The 17,321-nt window shown below is 46.1% G+C and overlaps 1 protein-coding gene across 4 annotated transcripts in view; it reads left to right on the top strand.

Moving 5' to 3' along the window:
• ZNF451 (zinc finger protein 451) overlaps positions 1–11,182 on the top strand; it is a 125,221-nt gene extending 114,039 nt beyond the window's left edge. For 3 of the 4 annotated variants that reach the window (XM_088455922.1, XM_088455924.1, XM_088455923.1), the window contains exons 15-16: positions 8,795–8,842; positions 10,384–11,181. In XM_088455922.1, the coding sequence (XP_088312048.1) occupies positions 8,795–8,842; positions 10,384–10,430 (95 nt within the window). In that variant the 3' untranslated portion in view covers positions 10,431–11,181. Of the gene's footprint in view, positions 1–8,794; positions 8,843–10,383 lie in introns of all 4 variants that reach the window. The other variant, XM_088455925.1, reaches the window with a different exon arrangement.
• The last annotated feature ends 6,139 nt before the right edge of the window (positions 11,183–17,321 follow it).

Raw genomic sequence — 17,321 nt, 5'->3', positions numbered from 1 at the left:
GCAGGTCCAGTCGGACAACGCTACCACCGTGGCCTACATAAACAGGCAAGGAGGAACTCGCAGTCGGGCGGCTCTCGTAGAGGTCTCTCGGATCCTGGTTTGGGCGGAGCGCAATCTTCCGGCCATATCAGCGGTCTTCATCCCGGGAGTGCTAAATTGGGAGGCGGACTTTCTAAGTCGCCAGGACGTTCATCTAGGGGAATGGTCCCTGCACCCGGACGTTTTTCAACTACTGGTGGACAGGTGGGGTCTTCCAGAAATCGACCTCATGGCGTCCCGGTACAACAACAAGTTGCCGGTGTACGGGTCTCGCACAAGAGACGAAGGGGCGTCTCTGGTGGATGCTCTGTCCGTCCGGTGGACGTTCCGGTTCGCATACCTGTTCCCTCCGGTCTCCCTTCTTCCACGGGTAATCCGGAAATTCAAACAGGAAGGAGGGACGCTCTTGTTGATAGCTCCCGCGTGGCCCAGACGGCACTGGTTCTCAGACCTTCAGGGTCTGTCCGTGGACAGTCCTCTGCGGTTGCCGCTACGACCGGACCTTCTGTCTCAGGGTCCTTGTCTTCACCCGGACCTGACTCGGCTGTCTTTGACGGCGTAGCTGTTGAGACGGCCATGCTGAGGTCCCGGGGGTTTTCCAGCTCTGTGGTGCGTACCATGTTACGAGCTCGGAAACCGTCTTCCGCGAGGATATACCATCGCGTGTGGCATACGTTCTTCCAGTGGTGTCGACCGAGAGGTTATGCACCGCGGGAGTTTCGTCTGTCTCGGATTCTCGCCTTCCTGCAAGCGGGACTAGATCATGGGCTTCGCCTTGCTTCTTTGAAGGTACAGGTTTCGGCCCTATCTGTCTGGTTTCACCGTAGGATTGCTACAATCCCGGATGTGCGCATCTTTATGCAAGGTGTTCTCCGTATTCAGCCGCCCTTTGTTCCACCTGTGGCGCCTTGGGATTTGGCTGTGGTCCTGAGGGCTCTCCAAGGACCGCCGTTTGAACCACTGGGCTCAGTGGATATTAAATGGCTAACAGCTAAGACTGTTTTCCTTCTGGCCATTGCTTCGGCCAGACGTGTTTCTGAGTTAGGGGCTCTTTCTTGTAGACCCCCTTTCTTGGTTTTTCATGGGAACAGGGCAGTGCTCCGCACTCGGCCCGAGTTTCTTCCCAAAGTTGTTTCCCAGTTTCATGTTAACGAGGAAATCGTTGTTCCGGCCTTTAACTCAACCGGGTCTTTCCGTGGGTGAGGCCTCTTTGGATGTTGTGCGGGCCTTAAGGACTTATGTTGACCGCACTTCTTCGTTTAGGAAGTCGGACGCTTTGTTTGTCCTCTATGGCTTCCGTAAAAAGGGTTGGCCTGCTTCAAAGCAAACTTTGGCAGCCTGGATCCGTATGGCTATTTCTGAAGCTTATCTTCATGAAGGCCTACCGGTCCCTCCTTCTCTGAAGGCTCATTCCACTAGGTCTGTGGGTCCTTCGTGGGCAGCTCGACGTGGTGCCTCGGCAGTTCAGATCTGCAAGGCTGCTACGTGGTCTTCTGTCCATACCTTCGTGAGGTATTACAGGTTTGACACCTTCGCCTCTCAGGATGCTTCCTTCGGGCGGCGGATTCTCCTTTCTGCACAGGAGCGTCCCCACCCTTAAAGGATACTGCTTTGGGACATCCCCAAGGTATCCTGTGGATACCCTATGGACCCTGAAGTAGAAAATATGAGATATGGTAAGAACTTACCCTTGTTATCTCTATTTCTACGAAGTCCATAGGGTTCCACAGGACTCCCGCCCTGTCGCACCTGTGCTGCAGATGGGCTTTGCTCTGGTCACCGGTTTTCCGTCTCCCTCTGGTGAGAATGTGATTCTTGTATGTGTCCAGATCTTTGTTCTCTCTCTTCCTTCTCCTCCTCCGGCCTATGGCTTGGTAACTAACTGAGGTGCCTTGGCCCGGGGGCGGGGTATAGGAGGGGGACCTAGTGCATCCTGGGAGGCTGAAAGCTTAACTCTTTGGTGCCCTGCGACTGACGTCACACCTATACCCCAAGGTATCCTGTGGAACCCTATGGACTTCGTAGAAATAGAGATAACAAGGGTAAGTTCTTACCATATCTCCTATTTTTCCTTATCTGCCCTAATACAGCTGTACTTAGGGGGTGGTTCTGAGACCTCACATTTATATACTCGTTGATATTTGTGAGGTTTGTCACATACTGTTGCGTGCTGCACGTTGCCACATTTTCGTTGGAACTGTGTGTTGCATACGCTGAAAATGGGTCCCTGCGGCTAATTTTAGCATCAGTCAGGACCAGTATAGCACTGTTTGATATTTCCGCCAAGATTGGTCAGATATGTTTGACCAGGAGATAGAGCGTTATACTGCACCCATTTTTGCTATCCTGCAAGTCATGTGCTGCAGGTGATAGTGCGGAGGATTTGTTTCATAAAGGGTTCTGTGTGTGGCGTCATCTGGTGCCGGCCCCTTTCACGACCCCCTTGGGAGGTTTGTTTTCTTGGGATCCTCTCAATTGCGGATCGCCGGGTGGGCCCCATTGTTGTACCTCACCTGGGGGTTACTTCACCATAATGCCCTTTTCATCTCAGGGTATCTCGCAGTTTCTTGCACTCTTCCCCTGTGACACAGACTACTGCTCCCTGCAGGGGTTTTTTCGCAGTATATGAAATCCCCCTGGTGCCACCATAGTCTGTCATTCCCCTTGCAGGGATTCCCACGGCCACCCTGGGTGAATGTCGTTTTTCTACGAAACGCAAATTGGCGTGGTTGACGCCCTGTGGTTACTTCCCAGTTGGCTCTGCGTGAACTGGATACTGTTTTGGGCTCTTTCCCTCTTACACGGGGGGAAGCCTATTTCAAGTATTATTATCCCTGCTTTGGGCTGGTGGCAGGTCCATTCTGGTTAGAGTGAATGTTGACCTGCACCTGTATCATACACCCTCAGTATTGCGTGCCTTCTGGTTCCCTGTTGCTGACTAGCGGGGGGATCGCATGGCGGGACTCTGGCTGTTGTCAGTTATGAGGTATTACAACAGTGTTTGGCCTCCTGTCCAAAATTCCCTGAGGGTCATCACGAGCCCCTCATGGGGTGGATGGGCGTGTTACTCGTCAGATTACAGATGTTACTATGCATCCCATTCCTGCGTGGTCGGATTCTTCTGATCCGTAGGTGGTAACTCTGCCTGAAATCAGTATACTCGCTTTCAGGGGTTGTTACCCATCCTACCATGGCTATAGCATGGTTGGTTAATACTATTGCATACTGAGCTGATGCATTTGTAATGTTTTTTCCCCACCAACACGTCTGGGGTTCAAATGTATTTGGTCGCTCACGTAATATATGCAGTTGTCAAAGGTGGACATGCCTATATTGGATACCAGTCTCCTAATTTTCAGAGTTCCGGCTGCGACGGTATCCTCCGTAATACCCTATGGCTGCGCTCTGGGAATGCAGCACCTCTGCCATCTATAGGGTAGATCTTGTTGGGTCCTGACCTTGACAGTGGCAGTACAAATTTCCCGCCTTCAGCTATGCCCACTACAGGGCCTCAGACTAAGTCTATTAAGTCTTTTTGTCCTCTGGGTCAGCCTAAAGGTCTGTTTCTTCAACCGAGCAGGCCTGGACTGCCAGCCGATCCTGCTTCTGAACCTACGGATATATGGTCAGCATGACGAGACAGGCCTACCACTGGGAGATGGCGATTTTCTCAGTTCGCCCGGTACTAGTGTCTAGTTGCCGCGGCTACGTGGGTAGGAGGGTACGCCCTCTCTTTGCTCAGGCGGCCTATTTCCATGTGATGGTACGCAGGCCCTTATTCGGACCCGAACAGGGCCTTACGAATCCAGAAAGCTATACAGTTGTTGGGGTAAGCGGAGCTAATTGGGCCATCCCCACTTTCTCAGCGAGGGACTGGTTGTTCTGCTTTCTTTCTGGTGCGGTGGCTGAATGGTCCTCTTTGGCCTATTCTCTGTCTCAATTCCCTGAACCAGTTCCTAAAGCTACCTGGGCTCAGGAGGCAATCCCTATGCTCCATCATACTATGTTTGGAACCTGGGGACTTTATGGTATCACTGGATATACAGGAAGCGTGCCTACGGGCACTTACAGAGACCTTGCCTCAGCATGGACTGAGGTTTGCTGTATCACAGCACTTACGGTTTTCGGGCTCTGCCTGTTGGGACTGTTCTCAGCCCCACAGGGGTTTACCAGCGTTTTGGATTTTCTGACAGTTCTTCTGTTCAGTATATCCCAATGCTCCTGAACCTGGATGGCCTCCTGCTCTTAGCAGGATCACCGGGGTACTTTACAGCCGGGTCAGGTTGACTGTGGCTTCTTCAGGGTGCAGAAGTTTAATCAATGGGGAAAAAGTCCTCCCTGCATCCCTCTCTGGGTATTCTTCACCTAGGAGCCCTGCTGGATTCTCAGAATCTGAGAATTCTTCTGGCGTAAGACGGCATCTCCACTCTTCCATTAGGAGTACATGGATGTCTGCGCAGTCGACATATGTCTTTGCATTCTGGGATGCATGGTCCACTATTCAGTGTCTGCCTTTGGAAGGGTGGAATGGGCTTAGTTCCATTCCAGGCCTTTCCATAATTGGCTTATCTCCAGATGGAACAAGTTTTTTTTTTTCTGTCTGATCACTGTTCAAATGATGCTGCTCTCCCCGGAGGCAAGTCTGTCCCTTTTCGGGTGACTATGACCATCTCGTCCAGGGTATTCTTTGCTAAGGACAGTGTCTGGTTCGCATCCATTTCAGTGCAATTGGATGTCTGTCGATTCCACCCTGTCAATTAACTTGTTGGAACTTTAGCCTGTCTTGGGCCTTCACTCTGGCATAGCCCTTGTTTCCCGGTGAACCTGAAAAAGTTCAGTCCGACAGGGTCAGAACAGTGGCTTCCTTTTTAGCAATACTGTTCGTTGGGTGGCAATGTCAGGTATGTCATACATTCGGACATTGTCTGAGGGTCTCCTCCCGACCATCTCGACAGTGTTCATTTCAGGTTGTCTCCATTGGGAAGCGGGAGTCCTCAGCCGTTACGACGTGCATCCCGGGGACTAGTCTCTTCCCCAAGAGAGGTTTCATCTCCTGGTGAGCAGGGGGGGGGCCCTCTTGAGGTGACACTCATGGCCTTCTGACTCTATCACACTATGGTGTTACAGTCCAACTCTGGGGATTCTGAAGCAACCTTCAGTGACTCTTTGTCGGTGAAGGGGTTCTTCCAATTTGCGTACCTGTGTTCTCCAGTCTCCATTCTTCCTCGAGGGAAGTGTTTCAATCGAGACAGAGATGCTTTCCTGCTGGTGGCTCCTGATTGCCCCAGATGTCAGGGGTACTTGGTTTTTCGGAGTCTCTCCATCGATACTCCATTCCTGATGCTTCACTACCCAGACCTGTTGTCTCAGGGTCCTGGGGTTTGCCTTGGACCTGGGTCGTTTGTCTTTGACTACGTCCCTACAGTGGTCTTACGGCTTCCATGGCTTTGTCATCGTTGGAATGATTGGAGCACATGGATCAGCTTTTGCTGGGACCTACCACAAACTGTGGCAGCCATAATTCTTATGGTATTATACCTATCGATACGATCCCCTGGTGTCCAGGATTTCCAGATATTCTGGCATTCCTTCCGGCTGGCTTGGGTTTCACCCTCGGCCTGGCCTTCCTGACAGTGCAGATCTCTACACTGTCAGTGTGATTAGGTTATGGAATTGCTCCGCTCTGATATCCAGTTCATCCTTTGGAGTGTTTTCTGGATTATGCCTCCATTTGTCCTCCCTAGGGACTCCTTGGGAGTTAGGAGTAGTTCTTCGTTAACTCCGGGGAAAGTTAATGGAACCGCTGGTTGTGATAGCCATTACATGGTCTATTGCTTTGGCTTTCTCTCTTTCTATCAGGGAGTTTATATCAACCAGGTGAGTGTCGGAATTGGGAGCGTTCTCATGTGGCTCCCTCTTCTGGAGGGCATCTTGTCAGGGTGTGAGTTGCTCTCACCCTGTGTTTCTTCTTAGTGATTTTCAGGTTCCATATTATTCTGGAACTTATGGTGCGGCCATTCAGTCCCCAGTCCTCTCGGCTGGTGTGGCCTCATTGACTGTGGTCCGGCCTCTGTGGATTTATGTGATCCATTCAAGTTCCTGACGGAAATCAGACTCCTTATTGGTGGTCTGAGATTTCTGGTTTTAACAGGAAAGGATGGCCGGCCTATGGCCATATGTTGGCTGGACGGCCTCGTATGTCTTCTTCAGGGGCCTACCCATGGGTAGGCCTTTCTGTTGTTGCTGCTTGTTTTTTCTCGGGCCATGTAACCCTCGTGGGTGGCTCGCTGTGGCGCCTTGGCTGTTTTGCCTTGCTAGGTGGCCACGTGGTCTTCTGTCCACACCTTTTTAAGGTTCTAGGCATTGTTTTCCTTTGCCTCTCAGGATGCTTCCTTTTTGGCGGCGGATTCTCCTCTCAGCACAGGAGCGTCCCCTCCCTTGGTTGAACTGCTTTGGGACATCCCCAAGGTCAACCCTGTGGACCCCCTATGGACCCTGAAGTAGAAAACAAGAGATATGGTAAGAACTTACCTTTGTTATCTCTGTTTCTACGAAGTCCATAGGGTCCACAGGGCGCCCGCCCTGACGCACCTGGCTTCAAATGGGCTGTGTGACTGGTCACCGGTTTTCCGTCTCCCATTTCTGTGAGTATGGTTATCGAGTGTTCCAGTTTTCTCTCTTTTTCTCTCCTCCTCCGGCCTTTGGCTACTTACAAACTGAGGTGCCCGGATTTGGTTCCCAACCTATACCCCAAGGTCAACCCTGTGGACCCTATGGACTTCGTAGAAACAGAGATAACAAAGGTAAGTTCTTACCATATCTCTTGTTTTTTAAACCAGCTGATGTTTGTCTTTGTATAGGTACCAGGTATATGTTTTTTTATGCATCTTAGAATAAATTTGAATATGTTTAACTAGTCTTAATATTGACAATTGGATTGTGCCCCTCCTACCAGGCACTTTTTTAAATTGTTTACATTTACAGTTACGTTGGCTCGTTGGAGTATTGTATACAGTGGTATTTTGCCTATATTTTCGATCATCAGCGAACAGAATTGTCAGATATTTGTACAATTACATCAGGTGATTATCTGTAAACAGATTTTTAACCAACACATCATTTTTTTAAAAACTTTTCCCTGACTGAGATTGACACCCCCCTCCCCGCTGTTTTTCCTGTCCCAGCTGTCATAAGATTCTGCATGGACTGGCAGCAGAGGGTTAGTGTTAGGCTACAGGAGGGGTAGGATTAGTCACTAAGGGGAGGGTTAGGAGTAGTCATACTTACTGCCGGAAAACGTGCAGGATTCCCCGGAAGTCAATCTGAAGTCATCGCTGGACCCTGCAGGACCCATCTGACCCGCCGTACCAGCTAAGCCCACCACTAGACCACCAAGGTTGTTGATCTTTCTTCAATGTTGACATGAGGAATGTCAGCAAAATGTACCACACCCGAGCTATCAAATCATTAATGGCTCACGTTGAAAGACCTAACTATTAACCTGGATATTTTCTGCTGCAAGTTCTGAAATACATGAAAACCTATCAATCATTTAATCAAAGAGAAACAAAACTAATTGCTGCCATGCTTCCAAACTAAGGGCAAAATTGACTAAGCATCGGGTTCTAAACCCTGGCGGTTTGACGGCGGACTCTAAACCACGGGGGTTTGGTGGCGGTTTTGCAGCAGTTTTTAAATGACAGCCCTATTCTATTCTAAAATGTGTTTTGAAGGCGGTTTTGCAGCGGTTTGGGCCTTAGTAAACCTGCGGATAGCAAAAACCGCCGCCAAACATCCACCAAACCGCCGGGGTTTAGATCCCGCTGCTTAGTAGATTTTGCCCTAAGAGTCATATCCAATTAGACGCGAAAACATTAAGTTCTGCACCCTTTGCCCGATTTTGTCACTTTTCGCCACTATTGTGTATGCGGTTTTTCGGGCAGTCTTATTACAAAAGGCACAATATGGCATTCGCACGAAAAAATATGCTGAAATGTGCCTATACCTCCCAAAAAAGGTAAACTAACATTGGGTTCTAGTTTAGATGTCTATTATTGAGCAAAATCAAAGGGTACGGGGTTTTTGAATTGTGTCGAATGGCTGTTATATGCCACAGTGGAAATATAAAAGAAAGCCAGGTTGTTGTTTTTTTTTTAGTGCAAAATAAACGCTGCAGTTAAATTAGGGGTATATAAAAATGGACGCAAGTATATTTTTGTGTCTTTTTACCTATTTAGTCATTTTGGGGGTGTCCAAGGGGTTCTGAACCAAGTCCCCACATTTTTAGCCCAAAATAAGGGTTTTGCAAATTTTTTCACCTGCTCTGAGATAATGAAAACTATTAGCTGATTTTAGCTGTACAAAACTCGCATGTGCGACAAGCTACGGCTAATAGGATTGCACGATACACATTTTTGGTGAAAAATTCACACAAGTGTAAACTTTTTGCCAAAACACGGCTTTTTCGTAGCTGATTGGCTATGGGCCAATATAAGAAGGCATGTTTTGAAACTGTATGTTGTCCCCAAAAACAGTGTTCAGTGTGACTACTTTTATTTAAGTGGCATAGAATAATAGCCTGTAATGACAGGAAAGGTTATACGTTTCCCATATACATTAACACAGTGTACATCTCAAGTAGTGCTACATTTGAGTGGAGTGCATTATTTATATTTACAATATCACATTTACCCCTTACCTTTGTATGACTCCATTTTCATCAGCAGTTTCATGGATTTTTTTTTCTATTCTACAGAAGCCGATGATGAGGACATAGAAATAAATTCAGTGGAACAGAATGAAGGTGTGCCTTTGAATTTATTTTTTGTTTTTTGTTATTATAAATCATGCACATTCTAATCAGACGTTGGTACATTCCAATGTCTGCCCCTTGTAAGGTCATTACCCTCTTAGGCTATCTGCACCCCCTTTAATTGTCATGTTTTGTCTGTACTTGGCATCCACTTTCCCACCTTATGGTACATACACATAACCTCTTGATATGTCCCCTGCTGGATATCTCATTTGTATAGTATTCAACACAGTTTAGCTGCTGTTAAAATGTCCCAGTGCAAATCTGGTAGTGGTACACATTGAGCAGGAAATGTAATGAACCCTAATTTGTCCGAATTAGATATTTTTGCTGCGTGATTTAAAGCAGTAATTTTTATTAAAGGCAAGACCAGCTTGACTATGCTTTACATTTCATGGCGAGAATTGTAGATTACGATAAATCGAAGTTCATTATATTCCACCCCAATATGATCATGAGCATTCACAGTAGCAATGGAAAAATGTTTGTCATCTACCTACTATTGCACAAATGCTCCTATTTTCTGGGAATGGATTTGTGGGCATCTGCAGAGGTGCAAACGTTTGCACAGTCTAATGGGAAGAGCTGGGTGGGTTCCTTTATATGCAGAGTGGCCACACAATTGTTCTTAATTTTGTGGAAAGTGGAAAAATGACATTTTATTTCATACAGAATTGTACAAGGTTCAAAATAGGTGTGTGCCAACATCCTGGTAACCACGGAACGGTTTTCTTTTTCTTAGAGGGCATGGAACCCCAGCTCGGCCCAATACTTTTATTTAGCTGCATCTATCCCTTTCAAGTTGCACTTTTGCTAGTGACACATTTCCCCACACTATCGATTTAAAATATAAATGAAGCCAAGCTGAACAGCATTTTAGGAGAAACACTTCAAAGAGTAAGTTACTCATTGGAGTAGTAAAGTAGTAGTAAACTGGATTAGATGACCTTGATATTGATTGATCCACCGTGCGCATTTTGCAAGGAATCTGGCATTGGGATAACTGTAGAAGGGGTTTCACATGGCAAATGATCAGATTGTAACTGCTTTTTTCTAGTACAGTTTAGAAAATGAACTATCTAGCTGGTTTGAGCAGCACACTATTTTTATACAGTTACTATTGATACTTTTTTTTTTCTAAAAAACATACAAGCTGTGTTTCAATAATCCACAGCTTTCAGCTGCTTCTTTTATTATGCCTCAATGGCTTATTCTGCTCACAGCCTACCATAACTGCCCAAACAATTCGCAACACGAGCTACCAATGGCAACTTGTGTCTAATTGAATCCGGGCCTTTCTCTTAGTTCACATGTAATCATTGATAGTGGTTGGCGCTGATGTGTAAATTCTGCTGTCTTGCCCCTGTTTTAAGTTTGTCCTTCGAGAAATTGTTTCCTATGACAAATGGTTCATACTTATTCACAGTATAGTTTGCTGACAAAGGCTGGTTCTGCTTTAACAATGCAAATGTTTAGCAAATAATCGAATTCCCCTAGTTTACATATTTTTTTTTGTATTTTTTTTTTCACAGAAGCTAATATTGAAGAAGCAATAAGGAGGAGCTTGGTGGAAATGTAAACCGAAGAGAGGGAAAATAAATCTGTCTTTATACTTTGTGTGATTTGAGTACTGTTAAGTGATTAATCCTTTAAAATGACCTATGTCATCTTGAGTTTAGTTAATTTTTACAAACACATTTCATTTTGGACTTAGATGCTAGATGTTTGGCCAGCATAAGTCGGCAATTTATTGGGACAATTTCCCATTCTGCCGATGCCTGGGTCAGGTGATCGTCAAAATCCAACATGTTGCATAATCTCTGTTCACCGATTTCAACCGAGAAATTATTGAAATCGATGAGTCAGGGATTTTTAACATGTTGGATTTTGCCGATTCCCCAATAAATCGATCACCGGGGTCCATCGATCAGCGGACCAGATCGTGATTGCCAGATCTGAATATGGAATCTGCCCGCTAGATGTATAGTCTGCATAACTGAATATTTTTGTTGTTTTTTTTATCAACAATATAAAAGTATGTATGAAAGGATTAAGAAAAACACTTTTGCATTTGTGTCCTGTAAATGTGTTACAGGCATTAAATTATAGGATGTGCTGCTCTTACAAACTGGATGGCATTTCTGATAATTTATACTATAAAGATTGATGTCAAATGTAATGAATGTTAGATATGCTTTATAGATATTGTAAAGCCTACATATATTTGTGTATGCTTTACCGATTCAGAATGGTACAGTATGTCTGACTGAGCAGTAAGTTGTTACTTAATTAAAATTATGAAAATTAAACTTGTTGATTTTCCTGTGCAACCAGATGATTACATATTTGGGTGATTGTAACAATGGCAAATCATAATTTATAGATAAATATATTTTCTAAGAGGAGAATGCTATATCTCCTGGAAAGAAAGCTGTAACATATGTTTAGGTTGACTAAGAAATAACTTATTCCAGCCAGAGAAACAGAAAAGGATTTAGACAAATTCTCATTTTCATTATGTGATTCAATGATTGACTAAGAGTTTTATATCTGAGGCCAAAGCTCAAGGAAGTTACAAGCTTAGGAGCTGTACGAATTGTCTATATTGGTATAAAAGACAACCTTCTAACATAAAGCCTTGTCATGCCCTTCAACTCACAGAAGAATACTCATTGTAGTGATATAGGACTCATGAACCTGTTGATACCATCTAGAATGAAGATGACTGTTTTATTACAGTTGATAACATTAGTAAAGGAAACCACATAATAAAAAATTAACACCCCGTGTTAGTTTTGGCACATCTCCTTAACTCCATTTCTATTACTATTACTGGAATGTAGCCTCTATAGATCCATCAACGCTTTGGACCCGAAGCTCTCCTTATTTTTTCAGGCTGCTTGAATGGGGGGGAAAGTGGGTAGTACACACGGCTCCTGAATGCATTGGATAATTCCGCTGTCATTTCAGAATACTTCCTTACTCTCAATTTCAGCCGAAGTTCTTGTTTCAAGATGGACTTTTTGGTGCAGTTGCACTATTCTATAGATTTGATTAGTGAATGGAATGTGTCAAAGTTACTAAAAAAAAATCTAAGCATACAAGAGTGTGATTTAAAAATGTTGGTTTGGGAATAAGTTACAAATGTCTACCAGTCCAGAAAATAAGCTATGGCTGACAGAATGGATTTTTATTTTTCTCCCCCCTAAATGATGTTCGTAATGTGCAAATATTCTCCTGTAAGTAAAACTCACCAAGGTTGTTGTTTTTTTTTTTTTTTTTATTATTTTAATTCTTTTTATTTTGTATTTTTTAAAAGGTATAACAAGGGTATGTACAAACGCATATCTGGATACATGTGTTAATTTGACACAAAAAGTATATAAATTGTATAATATCGGTTATTGGCATAACAAATGTTTCTTCATCTTGGCAAATGATTGATTATCCACTGGCATCTCCAATAACTTTCACATGGTTGTGATGTTCCTCAAGCATGCTGGAGAAAATGAGGATTTCATGCAGGCAGATGAAAATGGTTGTCACCAATTGATCCATAAAGAGGGCATTCACATATTCTTGGAAAATGGCTGAGGGTACTGCACAGGTCAAACCACATCTGCTGATATTCATAGTGGCCATCCTCTGTGTTGAAAATCATCGGTCAATTACCCCACTCCCAGACACAGATCATGTTATAAGCTTTTTGCAGGTCTACAAGAGGCCAGAGATCTGTGAAAGGGGTACCAATTGATACTAATTTTGTTGACTCCCTAAGATTCGATGCATGGTTTTTGGGAAACCTCTTTTTTCATCATGAAACTGTGATGAGGCCTCACTCCAAGATTCCTGAAGTACCAACAAAGAAAAAAAAAATCCAACTTTGCTAATGCAAATTTTTGTATGAGTGAGGGCCTTATAAATAATGCCTATAGGTGGTGTTTCTAATTCCAACAAGCTTGACCTTTAGGAAAGTGCTGTTAGCGAGCAATCTAAAGTAGTATGTAGTGGTTAGTGTCAATGCAGCACTGCCACCGGTCATCTGTCTGGTGTTGTGACAGATCATCATTTTTTATTTTTTTTATACCCTCCAAAATATCATTTCTTCTTCAACATCCATAGGGCTCCGCAGGGAGACAATGGGGTGTAGTTGGTACTTGTAGGACTGGACACCAACAGCAAAGCTTTTTTCTATCCCAGGATGCTCCGGTTCTTCCCCCTATATCCCGCCCACTGCCTGAAGGCAACTCAGTTTGGTTGGTGTTCGGCAGGAGCTGGATCACGGTTAGAACAGTGGGGCAAGCTTTATTTTTATGATCTAATTTTATTATTCACTACAGAGCAAGCAGCGCTAGACAGTCCTCTGGACGTCTGCACTGCTGCTCTATTACCCCTCCGTGGCGCCGCGACTCCAGCCCTTGGCTAGGTACTCTCAGCGGGGCTCCAGGGGGACCTAGTTAGCAGGGTTCTCCGGACCCCAGACTGCGGCCCGGAACTCAAGGGGACAGGTAAGGCGGAAACCCGCGTCTATGTGCAGTCTTACCTCCGGTCTCAGGAGACAGACCAGAGGCACTGATGTGGACACCGGTTCGTCCGGGACTCCACTAGACCACCAGGGCATAGCCGATACTGGCGCAGGGGACAGACTAAGGCCAAGGGACCCAGTGGTTGATGTCAGCACAGGGGAGAAGGTCCTCTCCCTGTGACCCCTCCACCAGCTCAGGGCGCCATTCCACTGCAGTCTTGCCGCCACTGAGCTGCTTCGCCTCCTCAGACTCTAACGGCAGCCATTTTCTGCAATAGCCTCAGGGTCCGGGAACGCTGGGTACAGTCTCCCTGCATTGTATGTGACTTGTGTTAGTGCTGTTGTTTACATTTTCTCAACTGTCGGCTTATACCTTTCCCTTTCTTTCATTATAACTGGAATACTAAGATATAAGGGGTTCACTGTGCCTCACATCTACCTATATTTGTGAGTGCTATCACATACTGTGTATCTGTGTTGCGCACTACACTCTGCCATATTGTACATATTTCTGGGTTGCTTACTGCACTGTGCCAGATTGTGTGCTATATTATCCTTACAGCTATGTCTTGCAAAGGCAAGAATAACAAGCAGCCTGCTACTCCCACTCTGGTGTCTTGCATGTCCTGCTTAGCTTCAGAGGATCTCATTTAAGATGGTTTATGTGCATCTTGTTATATGACACCTGGCCAATCAGCTCCTGCATCCTCTCCTCAGGACCCCCACTGAGCTTTTTTCTTTTTTTTTTTTCACAGGTTTTGGCAAAAATTGCGGACCACCTAGCTTTCCCTGTGGTAGCTCCCCCTATGGGATGGCCACATCAAGTACTCCCTGCAAATCCTTTGCCTCCTCCATGGGTATACGTACTTTCTACCTCAGTGCAGAGTCTGGCGGCTACCTCTACAGCCTTTCAACAAATGCTGCAAGGAGAGACCCTTACCTAGTATACCTACCAAGTGTGCTGTTATCTTCCCAGCCCACCCAGCCATCAGATTCTGAGTTATCTGGGGAGGCAGAAGATGCAGACCTCTCTCACTCTGACTCTAAATTTAATATACCTGCACTTGTGAGAGCTGTAAAATCTATTTTTCAAATAGAAGAGGTAGAACCCACTCCTAAGGCAAAAGAGCCTCTCTTTAAGCAACAGAAGGTAGTTTTGCCAGAGTTTCCTCACTCTGATCAGCTATCTGATCTAATAAGTGAAGCATGGAATATGCCAAGTAAAAGGTTTCAGCTGCCTAAATGCTTGATTTCTTTTTACCCTCTTCCAGCTACTGATTGCACTAAATGGGAAGTTCCCCCTGCAGTGGATTCCCACATGACACGCCTAGTTAAGAATGCTACCTTACCTATCCATACAGCAATCTCCTTAAAAGAGACTACGGATAAAAGGATTGAAGCTTGCCTGAAGTTTATATACTCTTACAGGAGCTGGATTGGGCTGTCCCATCTGCTCAGATCCCAGACAATGGGCCTGTCTCCGGAGTTTTGCCTGTCCCTATCCTGGTGACTATAGACGTCTCACTTAAACAAGGGTCACCCCTTTTGGATCCTGGACTTGGGCACTCCTCACCACGGACACAAGCCTCCACGGGTGGGGTGCTGTGACCAGCCAACACTCCTTCCAAGGACGCTGGACTCCAGCCGAGGCAATCTTACCAATCAACATCCTGGAACGCTGAGCGATCTACAAAGCCCTCATTCTGGCGCAGGATATTCTTCAGGGCAGGTCAGTACAAGTACAGTCCGACAACGCCACAGCATTGGCCTACCTCAATCACCAAGGAGGCACTCTTAAGTCAGTCAGCAATGGCAGAAGTGTCCCGCATTCTCACATGGCCCGAACGCCATCTCCGCAGTGTTCATCCAGGGGATTCTCAATTGGGAAGTGGATTTTCTCAGCCGGCACGACGTGCATGCAGGGGATAGATCTCTACATCCAGAAGTCTTTTCAGCTCCTGGTGGACAAATGGGGTCTACCGGACGTGGACCCTCATGGCCTCCCAACTCAAGCTTCCAGTGTACGGGACTAGGACCAGGGACCCCAACGCAGCCTTCGTGGATGCATTATCTGTGAGGTGGTCCTTCCATTTGGCATACCTCTTTCCTCCAGTCTCCCTTCTTACTTGGGTTCTTTGGAAGGGGGCACGGTCCTGTTGGTAGCTCCGGCTTGGCCCAGATGCCATTGGTACCCCCGATCTTCAAATTCTCTCCATAGATGCTCCTTTCCAACTTCCTCTACGATCAGACCTGTTGTCTCAGGGTCCCTGTCTACATCTGGACCATCTGTCTTTGACGGCTTGGCTCTTGAGACATCCCTTCAGAAGTCTAAGGGGTTTTCTAGCTCTGTGGTCCAGACCATGCTCAGAGCACGTAAACCGGCCTCTGCCGGGATCTATCACCGGGTGTGGCATACATATTTCCAGTGGTGTGCTACTAGAAACTATGACCCACAGTTTTTTAGGGTTTCTAGAATCCTTGCCTTTCTTCAAGCTGGATTGGATCTGACTGCCTAGCCTCTCTGAAAGTGTTTTTCTGCTTTGTCAATCTGGTTCCAGCGCAGAATTGCAGGATGTTCACACCTTCCTGCAAGGTGTTCTCAGTATACAACCTCCCGTTGTCCCTCCTTTGGCTCTGTGGGATATGTCATTAGTTCTCCACGCACTTCAAGAACCTCCATTTGAACCCCTGAATTCAGTAGATGTCAAGTGGCTCACTGCAAAGACTTTTTCTTCCGTCTATAGCATCTGCCCGTAGGGTATCGGATTTAAGGGGAGTTTTCCTGTCGCTACCCATTTCTAATTTTTCATCAGGACAGGGCTGTTCTTCGAACGCGTCCACTCTTCCTTCCCAGGGTGGTCTCTCGTTTTCACCTTAATGAGGAAATTCTGGTTCCGGCCTTTCAATCATCAGGCCTCTCGGCAGGTGAGGCCTCTTTGGATGTGGTCCGTGCTCTGAAGATCTACGTGAACTGTACTAGTTCCATCAGGAAATCGGACTCCCTGTTTGTCCTATATGGATTCCACAAGAAGGGATGGCCAGCTAACAAACAGACTCTGCCCAGATGGCTTCGCATGACTATCTTAGGCTTACAAGCAGACTGGCCTTCCTGTGCCGACTACAGTATCTGCTTATTCTACTCGCTCTGTGGACCCCTCGTGGGCAGCACACCGTGGCACGTCTGCCGAACAACTATGCAAGGTGGCCACGTGGTCTTCTGTCCATACATTACTTAGGTTCTACGCCTTTGATACATTTGCGCCTCAGGATGCTTCCTTCGGGCGCCGGGTTCTCCTATCAGCTTAGGAGCGTTCCCACCCTTGAACAACTGCTTTGGGAAATCTCCATTGTCTCCTTGTGGAGCCCTATGGACCCTGAAAAAGAAAAGGAGAGTTATGGTAAACTTACCCTTGTTAACTCTTTCTTCGAAGTCCACAGGGCATCCGCCCTGACGCACCTGGCTTCTATGGATTTCTTCTCTTGGTCACTTGTTTCCTTTTCTGTGTGAGAGTGTGATTCTTCAGTGTACCAGTCATCCTTCTCTTCTGTCCTGCTTTGGGCTTGTTAACAAAATTGAGTTGCCTTCAGGCTGTAGGTGGGGTATAGGGGGGAAGGACAGGAGCATCCTGGGATCGAAGAAAGCTTTGCTGTTGGTGTCCAGTCCTCCAAGTGCCACCTACACCCCATTGTCTCCCTGTGGACCCTATGGACTTCGAAGAAAGAGTTAACAAGGGTAAGTTTTACCAAAACTCTCCTTTTTTGCCCCATATCTACCTTTTGCAGTCCTTTACAGTAGCATATAACCTGCTGATTGCTGTCCAGTCAGATGGCAGTAGGTTCTTCTTCCTCCTAAGCACCTGTTTGACTCCACAGTGGGGACGCCAATCAGAGGAAGACAGGTACAGTAGGTGCTAGTGCTACAACCATGCTAGGGGGTTTCTGGAC

This window comes from Taudactylus pleione, unplaced genomic scaffold (assembly GCF_031769625.1).
Source record: "Taudactylus pleione unplaced genomic scaffold, aTauple2 ptg000678l, whole genome shotgun sequence".
Lineage (NCBI taxonomy): Eukaryota > Metazoa > Chordata > Amphibia > Anura > Myobatrachidae > Taudactylus > Taudactylus pleione.
Note: the sequence above shows the minus strand (reverse complement) of the source record. Positions and strands in the feature narration are given on the sequence as shown.